Source organism: Plecotus auritus (assembly GCF_963455305.1).
Source record: "Plecotus auritus genome assembly, chromosome: X".
NCBI classification, from domain to species: Eukaryota; Metazoa; Chordata; class Mammalia; order Chiroptera; family Vespertilionidae; genus Plecotus; species Plecotus auritus.
The window spans coordinates 53,729,267-53,741,858 of record NC_137784.1 but is presented as its reverse complement, the minus strand read 5'-3'; the positions used below and the strand labels follow the sequence as shown (position 1 = coordinate 53,741,858).

The window sequence follows — 12,592 nt, the reverse complement described above, 5'->3', positions numbered from 1 at the left end:
GTATTCATCACCACTCACAATGCTGGGGTCTGCACTTCACCCCTGGCTGGGCTACCTGATCCCTGCAGGAGGTTGAGTTTGTGATTCCTTGTCTATAATGGCCTACTACAGAGTTTGCCTCCCTCCTCGGCCCCTCACGTGAGCCATCAAGAAGCTAGGCACAGTGTCAGCAACCTCTTGTCCCACCTCCTCCCCAAGCCATAGACTTTTTCCTCTGGTAGCACTTGATTCCACAGAACACAGCCATAAAGGGAGGGTTATCATCAAGTCTTACAATTTATTTCTTTATGGGGTTAAACAAGAGCAGAGAGGCCTCTGCCCCACAATTGCAACAAAACAGAAAGCAGAACACATACAGAGATTCTCACTGAAACACAGAGGTAGGGGAAGGGAGACAACTGAATCATAGCCAGGTGAGGGAGGAAGGGACAGGGGACTACTAGGAATCCAGCTTGGAGACTCAAGTCATAGAAACTAGTGCAAGAAAGTCCTACTCATGAAGCACAGTGTAGAAAATGGCATAAGAAAGCTGTTCAGCTCTGCTGCCTGTGGCGGAGGGCAGGGCAGCTTGAGGGGTAGTGTAAGATCTGGGTGGTGGGGTGGATAGGGACAATCAAATGACTTTGAGGTGGAGTGAGGTGCCCCTTTCCCCTGCCACCGGGCAAGGCCCTTGGCTGGTCTGAGCCAGGGGTCTCCTGGGCACTTGGTGAGGGGGAAGAGAGGATGGGAGTCTCCAAGGGTCCATTCCCTAGGGCCCTAAGGTCCCCCTTTACTTCCCAGTCCCCTTTTCTCCTCCTGAGGATGCAGGAGTTAGAAGGCAGTACCTAGGGTCTCTCATGTCTACATAAGCTTCTCTGGAAAGGAGCCAGCACCTCTTTCCCTCCCCAGCTGAAAAGAGCAGTCTAGGGATGGGATATGTGGCTAGGCCCAAGGTGCTGAGGGCCAAACAGGGGAGTGTGTGGGCAGGGCATATGGGTGGGGGGAGGGGGCACGCTATGAGAAATGAAAAAACTGGTAGGGAAGGACTTCCCAGTCTCATGAAGTCTATATGGGACACAGTTGAGGCCCTTGAATGATTCCTTCTCTACAAGGGAAGTCTCCCATTTATCCCCCAGCCAACCAATTTCAGCTGTCTCCTCTCGATTCCCTTCTTGGTTTTACCTAATGTGGCTCCACGGCTACCCATCCCCTTAATTCACTAGTATCACATCCTAGGACACAGGCTCTTCTGGCACCAAAACTGCCGGGCTTGTTCCAGACAGTTCTGGCTTCCTATTGGCTTTGAGATGTCCCAGGCAATGTGGTCTCCCATTCCCAAGAGATCAGCACAAGGCTAAATGGCCCCCAAAGGGCTCTTGATGCCTCTTCTCTCACTCGGCCTCTAACCTGGCTAAATAGTTCAATCTGTCAGCCAACAGATGACAGCACATTCTCTTTATTCAGTGGGTCATTTTTGCCAGTTTCTAGATGTTCTCCAGCAAGGAGCAAGGGTGGCTGGATCAGGGGACCCGCCACAGGGTGAGGAGGAGTCTCGTTGTTTCACTATTGGAATAGTATATCATGGGGTCAGGGATGGGAAGAGATGAATACTCTTTGGTAGGCTGGGGATGGGGACAGGGTAGGGATGGGGCTCATCTCTGGAAAGCTCTGGGGCAATGCCACCAGGGCAAGATGGGGGAGTATGGGGACCCAGTCCAGGCCTGACCCACTTGGGCTTAAGTCCCTCCTCCCCATGGAGATCAGAAATGGAAATGTCTTTGTCCCCAAGGCCAAGATCTCCAGGGCAAGAGTGGCTCTTGGGAGTATGTGCACCTTCTGTAAGATATGGCCCTCCAGGCAGCAGCAGTCTGACCATGTGACCTCAGCCTTCTGCTTCAAGGCCCAACCCATTTCCTGCACTTTTCCCCCACAGGGCTCCTTATACAACCCTTTTTGATTTGGGGAGCTGTCCTTGAGCCTGCCTCAACACTGATCATCCACCTACCCAAAGCCTGATAGCAATAACCCATTTAGCCATCTCTCTAAGCCCTCTGCCTACAACTCTCCTCTCCCTCTTCCCTGTCTCCACTCTCTCACCACTCATTCTGCACCCCATTCCTAGCCCTCATTGGCTAGGGTGGTGGGGCAGTTTAACGGGGGTCCTGACCCAGCTGTGACTGTGCGCACCTCATCTCCCAGCCTGGCACGTCCCTTTTGTGGTCTCATGTGGGCCAAGGTGCACTGGAGGAGGGCCACTGCACCATCTGCGTCTGCCGTTGCCTGTAGGGGTATGGGCAGAAGGGAATTAAGGATCTTGGCAACAAAAGGAATGTGAAGGGGGGAAAGAGCTTCTCCCCTCTGGGCCCCCCAACATTCCCTGCAGGGCCAAGGCTGGGCTAGCAGCCTCCTTCCCTGGGGTCAGGGCTCTCAGCAGGGGTGGACAATGTCAGCCCCCACTTTTTGTTTGCTGAACTCCATAAATGGGGCCTAAGATGGGGCACCTGCTGCTTCTGCCTTCTTCTCCTGGATGAGTTTTGCAGCTCCCGGAGCCCTCTGGCCATTCTGATGGAGCTGCTTTTGGAGTGGGAGTAGGCTGGGGACCATGTGTAGTCCCTCATTTCCCCCCATCCTCCACCTGGTCCTATATCTCCCATGGGAGGAGCCCCATCCCCCTGCCCCTGGGGATGCTGGAGCTGATGTCAGTGTATGGTGGAGATCTGTCCTCCCTCCCTGCTGTCACTCTTCCAGAGGCAGGCCCTCATCTAGGGCAGGCAGTGCCTCCAGCCCCAGTCCCCCACCACTCTGGTTGCTGGAGAAGGACACCATGGTATGGAGGAGCATGAGAACAAGGACATAGAGCCGGATCCTGCTGGGGCTGAGGCGGGAGCCCCCAGAGACCGGCAGCAGGGAGGGCTTGTGGCTGATACGGCCTGGGGGGTCATGGCGGGGATGGTAGTGGCGGTACTGTTGGTGGTAGTGGTGGAAATAGGAGTGGTGGAATTGCTGGTGGTGAGTTTTGGGGGCCTCAAACTCCTTGAACTTCTTCTTTTCCGACTCACAGGAGACCCACTGCACGTCACAGCACTTGCTTTCCAGCCGCTTTGGCGAAGTATCCAGCAACCCTGCCAATGGATAAGGAAGGTGTGGTGGGGTGCTCAAGGGGCTAAGGCCTAGGCCTTTCCTAGAGATGAGCTTTTCAAAGCTGGGACTGACTGCTCAGGTAGCCATGCTCAAGATGCCTTTCCCCCTGCCCCTTACCACTTTCCTTTTCTGGAGTCTTCTCTCCCAGGGACTCCAGATCATTTCTCTGGGATAGCTCCCTGGATGGGCATGATTTGGATAGAGAGGACCACTCTACTCTCTGCCCCTATTCCACTTGCCCTTATCCCAACTTGGGGACCTCATTGCTCACTCCTCCAGCCACTTACCTTCTTCTAACCTGACTTCCCTGTTGTTCTCCCTGCTACCACACCCTAGACCTGGTGCTTCCCTGGGCCCTGGCCTCCTCCCTCCTCCACAGTGCCCTGCCTTTACCTGTACAGATAAAGCCAGGGAGCCCTCCATACACCATTTCTTCATTGTCAGGGAGCATAAAGGGGCACCGGGTCTGCACTTCCAGGCAGTACTGCTTGCAGGGCACCCAGCGCTGGCATTCCTGCTGGGTCACGCTGAAGTATTCTGAGCACAGCCAGGCCTTGTAGACAGCCTGTGGGGAAAGGAAAGAGTGTCAGCCCAGGTGTCAGCCCCTTTCCACCTCAGACAAAAGGGATGAGGAGGGTGCACTTGTACTCTGGAGGTGTGTGTGTGCTCACCAACCCAACTCCAGGATCCAGGAGAAGAAGAAGGGTTTGGGTCAAGACCACTACATCCTACCCTAAGATCTACCATCTCATAGGCAGGACTCCCGAGTCCCTGAGTCTGCAATCATCCAAGACTTAGAATTTGTTCATTGGTAAAATCACAAAATGACTCCAATGTCTGAACTGGAAGGGGTCTTACCAATCATCCCATCCAACTCTACCATTTTACAGTTGGCCCAAAGTGGTGTCCTGACTTGTCTGAGGTCACCTACAATGGGGTCAATTTGAGTTTTATTCAATTCAACAAACATTTATTTGGCTGTTGATGGTTAACTTTCTAAATTCAAGAAAGAGATACAATAATCCTTGCTCTATCTCATTAGGGTGTTATGTGGATCAAATAATATGACACAGCCCAGCTGGTATGGCACAGTAGTTGATCATTGATTCATGAATCAGGAGGTCATGATTCCTAGTCAGGGCACATGCCGATTGAGGGCTCCATCCCCAGTAGGGGGTGCGCAGGTGGTAGCCGATCAATGATTCTCTCTCATCATTGATGTTTCTCTCTCTCTCCCTCTCCCTTCTTCTCTCTCTGAAATCAATAAAAAATAATATGATGGAGGTCAGAAGATGGCGACCAGCAGGAAGGTAGGGAGGGAGAGAGTGAGGGAGCGATAGAGGAGTGTGTGGACATGTGGTATGTATGTGTGTGTATGAGCTAGTATGAGCTAGGGACAGTTAGATTCTGCAAGTCTTCCAAGGGGCTGCCAAACTGGGCAGTCTTAGATGGCAGAGTCCCGCTTCCAACATGAACACTCCGGGGTGGCCAGTGCGGGCACAGAGACCATGCCACCTTGAGAAACAGAGCTGCTTGGGACTAGGATCCTGGCCTCAGCACCACCCAGTCTGGTCTCAGACACAAACAGGACCCTGGAGCCACTGGGGACAGAGACCTGCGACCACAGCTGCAGACCCATAGACACCAAGAATCCAGACATCCCAGCCGCAGATTTCTGTGAGTCACAGAGCCCATCCCCCTCCCCGCAGGCTCGCAGCAGCACCATAGGAACTGCTAGATCCGCCCCTCGCACAGGGCCCGCAGAGCCCCTGCAGGAATTTGAGCCTGGGTACTCACAGAATGGGAATCTGTTCCCTGCAACACAATTGGGCCACCAAACCCAAAGCCCACTCAGGGCAGCAGTGCCACCTGACTTCGATTCTGGGCAAGTGCACACGGAAGTCTGTTTTCTGCAGCGCAGGAGCAGACCTCCTGCCGACACAGTGCTTCTGTGCAACCCAGTCCCACAAGCTGACCGGGACCCTGATTCTCCGGGTGGGAGGCAGCACTGAGCACCAGTGACTTTTCTCTGTTTCTTATTGTGTGCGCCTGGGATCCCTGACTCCCAGTGCATTCACACTAAGAGCCAGTGACTCCAATTCTTGGTGCATGTGCACACAGGGACCCTGATTCTCAGCACGAGTCTATATGAAGCAACAGACACTCTGATACTCGATTCTTGGTGCAGGCACAGGGGAACTCTGACTCCTGGCACATGCTAGGGGACTCTGATTTTCAGCACACGTCAGCAGGGTCTCTGTTTCAGTGCGGTGCAAGTGGGGTCCCTGATTCTAGGTGTGCACACGAGGCCACACTGAATGCCGGTAACGCAGACCCTGGGCGAGCCTGGTTCCCACCAACCCACGGCAGTCACAGGTTTTAGTGTCAGAGCTCTTCAGTTACACTTGGGTGGTGCGAAGCTCCCACTGCACATGGCCCAGGCCCACGCAACTCGACATTTGAACCTTCTGGTGATAGTCAGAATTGGGAGATGACACAATCCCCAGAGGAAAGAAAATGAGGAATCGCCAAGAAAGGAAATTAGTGAAATTGAAGCATGCAACATGACAGAAAAAGAATTCAGAGTAATGGTCATACAATTCATATACCGGATGGATGAGAAAATCAACAACCTATGCAAGACTCAGGAAGAAATGAAAAGTGATATAGCTACAATCAAAAACACCATGGAAGGTTTCAACAGTAGACTAGAAGAAGCAGAGGACCGAATTAGTGAGTTAGAAGATAAGGTAGAGAAACAAGCTCAATTTAAACAGCAAGTGGAAAAAAAAATTAAAAAGCAGGAGGAGAGCCTAAGGGAGCTTTGGGACAACATGAAATGAAGTAACATACGTATAATAGGGCTTCCAGAGGACAAGAAGAGCAGCAAGGATTTGAAAATCTATTTGAAGAAATAATGACAGAAAACTTCCTGGATATGGGGAAGAAAAAAGTTTCACAAGTACAGAGTCCCAAGCAAGAAGAATCCCAAAAGACCCACACCAAGACACATCATAATTACAATGGCAAATGTTAATGACAAAGAGAAAATCTTAAAGGCTGCAAGAGAGAGACAGAGAGTTACCTACAAAGGGCTCCCCATCAGATTATCAAATGATTTCTCAACAGAAACACATCAAGCTAGAAGGGAATGGAAGGAGGTATACAAAGTGTTGCAAAGCAAAGGACTGAATCCAAGAATACTCTATCCAGCAAGACTATCAATCAAAATTGAAGGGGAAATCAGGAGCTTTGCAGACAAAAAAAGGCTAAGGGAGTTTATCACTACCAAGCCAGCAATGCAAGAAATGCTAAAGGGAATGCTGTAAAAAGAATAAAAAGGTAAGAAGAAACACAGGCACAAAAATAGAAATGACTACAAACAAATACCTTTCAATAATAACTTTAAACGGAAATGGACTAAATGCTCCAATCAAGACATAGAGTGGCTGAATGGATAAAAAAAACACAACCTATAAATATGTTGTCTACGAGAGACCCATCTCAGAAAAAGGGACTCACACAGACTGAAAGTGAAGGGATGGAAAAATATCTTTCATTCAAATGGAAATAAAAAAAAAAAGCTGGGGTAGCAATACTTATATCTGACAAAATAGACCTCAAAGTGAAGGCCATAGCAAGAGATAAGGAAGGCCACTTCATAATACTAAAGGGATCGATACAACAAGAGGATATAACCCTGATAAACATAAATGCACCCAATGCAGGAGCACCCAAATACATAAAAACACTGGAAGATATCAAGGGAGAGATCGACAACAATACAATCATAGTAGGGGACTTTAATACACCACTGACATCACTGGATAAGTCTGTCCTCTAGACAAAAAATCAGCAAAGAAACAGCAATCCTAAATGACTCACTACATCAGATGGACTTAATTGACATCTTCAGAACATTTCACCTCAAGGCCACGGAATATACGTTCTTCTTAAGTGCACATGGGACATTTTCAAAAATAGACCACATACTGGGTCACAAGCAAAGTCTCCCCAAATTCAAGAAGATTGAAATCATACCAAGCATCTTCTCAGACCACAATGGCATAAAATTAGAAATGAACTACAATAAAAACAATCCAAAAAACTCAAACACTTGGAAGCTGAATAGCATGCTATTATGTAATGATTGGGTTACCAATGAGATCAAAGAAGAAATTTAAAACATCCTGGAAACTAATGACAATAAAAACACAACAATCCAAAATCTATGGGACACAATGAAAGCAGTCCTGAGAGGGAAGTTTATAGCTCTACAGGCCTACCTCAAAAAACAAGAAAAAATGGTAGTAAATAATCTAACTCTACAACTCAAAGAAGTAGAAAGAGAGCAACAAGAAAAGTCCAGAGTGGGCATAAGGAAGGAGATAATAAATATCAGAGCAGAAATAAATTACATAGAGACCAAAAAAAAAACAACAACAAAAAAAACCAATACAAAAGATCAGTGAAACCAAGAGCTGGTTCTTTGAAAGGATAAACAAGATTGATGAACCTCTAGCCAGGCTCTCTAAGAAGCAAAGAGAAAGGACCCAAATAAACAAAATCAGAAATGCAGAGGCGAAATAACAACAGACCCCACAAAAATACAAAGGATTGTTAAAAAATACTATGAACAACTCTACTCCAACAAACTAGACAACCTGGAGGAAATGGACATATTCCTAGAAAAATACAACCTTCCAAAACTCAATCAGGAAGATTCTAAAAATTTCAATAGGCCAATAACTATGGAAGAAATTGAAGCTGTCATCAAAAAGCTCCCAGCAAACAAAAGCCCGGGAACAGAAGGCTTCACAGGGGAGTTATACCAAACATTCAAGAAAGAACTAAAACCTATCCTCCTCAGACTATTCCAAAAAATTCAAGAGGAAGGAACACTTCCAAGCTCATTCTATGAAGCCAGCATTACCCTAATACCAAAACCAGATAAAGACAACATAATGAAAGAGAATTATAGGCCTAAGTGCCCATCAGCAGATGAGTGGATTAAAAAACTGTGGTACATCTACACAATGGAATATTATGCTGCTGTAAAAAGGAAGGAACTCCTACCATTACAATGGCTGGAGATATTTTTTGGTCATTACAATTGGACAGTGCAACTGGCAACTAGAAGATAAAGGCAAAGGAAGCTACTCAATATCCTACAGTGCACAAAACAGTCCCTACTACAAAGAATTATCCCAGCTAAAATGGGATAATTTAGTTGGGATAATTATTTGACTGTTGCTATTGAGAAACTCTAGGCTTGATGACAGCCAAAGAGTATAGAGCAGGGAACCTCTCTTGGCTAGGATCCAGCACCTGATAGGAGTGGGCTAGACAAGGGACAGGAAATATACCCATGAAGTGAAACTGCAAAGCAAAGTTTCCAAATGAAGCATGGTGTCTGCCCCACACCAGGGTTTAGCATTGGATTAAATAGAGCTTGAAGGCACAAGTAGTGCCTGGTAAGGCAGATTCATGTTTTTATTAAAAATAATCCCTCACATTTGTATTGCACTTTAGAATTTACCAAACAATTTACAATAGCTAAGATTTGGAAACAGCCTCAGATGAGTGGATTAAAAAACTATGGTACATCTACACAATGGAATACTATGCTGCGGTAAAAAAGAAAGGAATTCTTACCATTTGCAACAGCATGGATGGAACTGGAGAGCATTATGCTAAGTGAAATAAGCCATTCAGAGAAAGATAAATACATTATCTCAGTCATTTATAGAATATAATGAACAACATAAACTGATGAACAAAAACAGATCCAGAGACAGAGAAGCATTGATCAGACTGTCAAACCTCAGAGGTAAGGTAGGGAGGGTGGGGGTAAGGAGGAGAGATCAACCAAAGGACTTGTATGCATGCATATAAGCCTAACCAATGGACACAGAAAACAGGGGGGTGAGGGCCTGAGTGGGGGGTTGGTGTGTTAATGGGGGGATGAGGACACATATATAATACCTTAATCAATAAGGAAATTAAAAAAATAATATGATGCATGAAAATGTTTGGTAAATTCTAAAGTGCAATACAAATGTGAGGGGTTATTCTTAATAAAAACATGAATCTGCCTTACCAGGCACTACTTGTGCCTTCAAGCTCTATTTAATCCAATGCTAAACCCTGGTGTGGGGCAGACACCATGCTTCATTTGGAAACTTTGCTTTGCAGTTTCACTTCATGGGTATATTTCCTGTCCCTCTGTAAAAAATGTCTGTTGATGGAATGAACAGGACAAGTAAATGAGGACAGGTCCCTACTCTCAGAGAAATTCCATTTTCATGGGTAGACACATCTAACTTGAATCTCTGGCATATGATCCATACTATAGGAGAGGTTAAACACTGGAGGGAAGCAAACAGAAAAGTTGGGAAAGATTTTTAGCTAAGGAAAAAATTTTAAACATTTTAAACATTTTTAAAAGTATAAAAAACAGAAAAAAAAAAACAAAAAAGAAAAAAGATAGAAAAAAAATATTTCAGCCAGGGGATAATAGCTAAGCAAGGACTCACAGTAGGATATTAGATGGTTGGGTAGAGATAAGACAAAAGAGCATTTCAGGCAGATGCAACAGCTTTAACAAAGCAATGGAGGTGAGTGAACACATGGTGGGCTAAAAGAACAGAGAATGATTTTGTATGAATGGAGTGAAAATGCTACCATCTCCTGTGGATGGACATTAAAGTTATTACTAAGTGTTCACTATTATAAACAATGCTTCAGTGAATATCTTTGTACTCATGTTTCTTGCATACCTATGTTACATTTTATTTATAAGAACGAAAAGTAAAATTATTGGAATAAAAGATATTTACAAAGGAATGAGAAGGGAGTGAGAGGAAGGTGGAAAAGAACACGTGAATGTAAGAGGCAGGGAAAGAGAGAGAGCTGGAAACATCAGAGATGGGGCCAAGGAATAGGAGAGAGTGGCAGTGGGGTAAGGGAGTACAAGGGTGTGTAAGAAAAAGAATAGGAAAGAGTATGGAGTTGGAGGGTAAGAAATAGTGGTGATAACAGGGGTAGGAAAAAACAGGGTTAAGGAGAAAGAACATGGGAATAAGAGATGGAGAGTGTATGGAAAATAGTGGTATGGTGAGGCTGAAAGAAGATAAATATAAGAAAGCAGGGGGTAAAAGGATGGGGTTAAGAGGGAGGCTGTGAAGATGAGGGCCAAGAAAGAGGGAGTAAGAAAGATGAGGGTAAAAGTGAACAAGGAAAGAAAGGTGGGTGAGGAAGATGGGAGTACAAGAAAGCAGGGGTAAGAGAGAGAAATACAAGAGCCGAAGGAGACTAGAAGAAAGACATAAAAGTAAGGCAGAAAAGGAAACCCCTAGAGCTAAGGGCCCCAGTACCTCAGAGACCCCTGTCACCTTTTGGGCCCCAGAGTGCCAAGATGAGGCTGTTTCCACAGCCTCTGCCACAATCTCTATAGCCTGGAACCAGAGTCCACCTCAAGCCTCACCCCAAACTCTGTGGAATCACCCCCTCTTCCACCAGAGGGGTTCGGAGACCCCTAAGGGATTCTCCCTCAGCTCTTCCAATTCAACATATCTTCACCTAGGTGAAGAGGTTCCAGCCCTCCTCCCAGAAAACTGCAATTAGCCTAATGGCAGGCTGTGGTGGCTGGGCTCTCCCCTCATTTGCTAGGGGAAAGAGGGAGGAATGAAAAGTGAAATTATTGAAATAAAAGGTATTTACAAAGGAATGTAGGGAGAAAGGAAGGCGGGAGGAGGAAATGGGTGGCTTGACCGTGGGAGTTCGACCTTTCTCCTTAATTAGAGGACCCTCCATCAAGCCCCACACCCCCAGCCAGAGTCACCATGGCAACAAGTCAGCGAGCAGATTGCCTGAGGAGGACACCAGGCTTGTGGGTGGTGAGGCAGGAACAGGCAAGGAGCTAATGAGGGGAATGGAAGAAGAAGATCGACAAGGGGCTGAGAGGTAATTCAATTCCTTGGTCCCACAGACAGCCAGCTGAGGCTATTGCTGGCCCATCTGCTTCAGGAATGGCCTGGAGTCCTTCTCAGATGAAAAGTCTGGCTCTCAGTGCTACCACATGGGCAGCCTGCCTTAGTCTCTGCAGCCCTCTTCCCTAGATGGGCCTAAGTAGCTTGCCCTGTCTCATCAGTGTTAGGACTGAGACACAGGGGGCTGGCTGACTTGTTTGCACAGGCACAGAGACCCTGGGCACTCATCCATAAGGATGGAGAAGAGCCAGGTTAGGAGAGCTGTGGTGCTTGTTGGAGTTGGGGCATGGAGGGAAAAGGAAATGTCTTAGAACCATACAATAGGCAGTTGAGAGACCCACTGAGGCAAGACTCAGGGCCAGAGGGTTGGATATTTTTTTGCTCTAAGATGCAACTCTGGCTGCATATTAGAATCACTCAGTCTTTTTAAAATGCTCCTGCTTGGCCCACATCACACTCCAGACCAACTAAGTCAGAATCCTTGTGGGTGGGGCCCACACATCTGTAGTTTCTCAAAACATCTCGGGTAATTTCAGTATGCAGAGAACTATCAGCTTAGCCCTAGTACACCATTTTAGAGATGAGGAAACAAAGGCCTAGGAAAAGGGGGAGGACTTGTCTACAGTCACATAAAATAATGGCAGAGGGAGAAACTTGAAACCTGGTTTCCCGACTCCAGCTCCAGAGTTCCTCCTACTGGGCAATCCTGCCAGTGACTTTGAAGTCCAAACTCAGGGGGCAGGACACAAGGGCATGAGTAGGGTGGAAGAGTTAAAAACCAGGCCTGCCTGGATTTTCCAGCTCTTCAAACTCCAGCTGTGGCAGAAAAGGCTTCTTCATCATGCCCTGTCCTCTAAGCTTACCCATCCTGGATTCTCAAGGTAGTGGCAGAGGATGGGGTGGCGTAGGAAGCCTTGGTTTGGCAGTGCCCTCCTTTCCTATAGAACCCCCTTTCCCACTTCAGTCAGGCCACCGCTGGGCTCAATCAAGTTCTGGCTGCTACAGACAAGTTGCTATGGGAACTGGGAGGGGAAAGTAGCAGGGAGTAACTAGAGGGAACACCAATTAACCCAAAAAGGAAGCTGGAAAGGCTGTCCCACCACTCCTCCCAGTTGGGCTGTTAAGCCACTCTTGAAATGAGAGCAGGCAAGATAAAGGGGATCCCTACCCCTCTTGGGCTCTGTAGCTGCCAGTTTAAGGAGGAGCAGGGATACATGGAGAGCCTCACCTTTCTGCTCCCTATCTCAAAGCCCTGAACAGGGCATTCTCATTCCTATCCTCCTCTGGAAAGAAATACCTGACTTCTGGCTCCCAGGGTGCTGCATGAATGCACACAAGTGCATGTGTACACACACAACCCAAAGCCAAGACTCGGGGCCAGAGGGTTTTACAGGGGTGGGCAAACTTTTTGACTCGAGGGCCACAATGGGTTCTTAAACTGGACCGGAGGGCCGGAACAAAAGCATGGATGGAGTGTTTGT

At 47.2% G+C, this 12,592-nt stretch overlaps 1 protein-coding gene across 1 annotated transcript in view; it reads right to left on the bottom strand.

Annotated features, from left to right (window-relative positions):
• Positions 1-252: 252 nt before the first annotated feature.
• NALF2 (NALCN channel auxiliary factor 2) overlaps positions 253-12,592 on the bottom strand; it is a 32,754-nt gene continuing 20,414 nt past the window's right edge. The window contains exons 2-3 of the mRNA XM_080653531.1: positions 3,514-3,685; positions 253-3,101 (exon numbers count right to left, since the gene is read on the bottom strand). Of these exons, the coding sequence (XP_080509657.1) occupies positions 2,716-3,101; positions 3,514-3,685 (558 nt within the window). The 3' untranslated portion in view covers positions 253-2,715. The remainder of the gene's footprint in view (positions 3,102-3,513; positions 3,686-12,592) is intronic.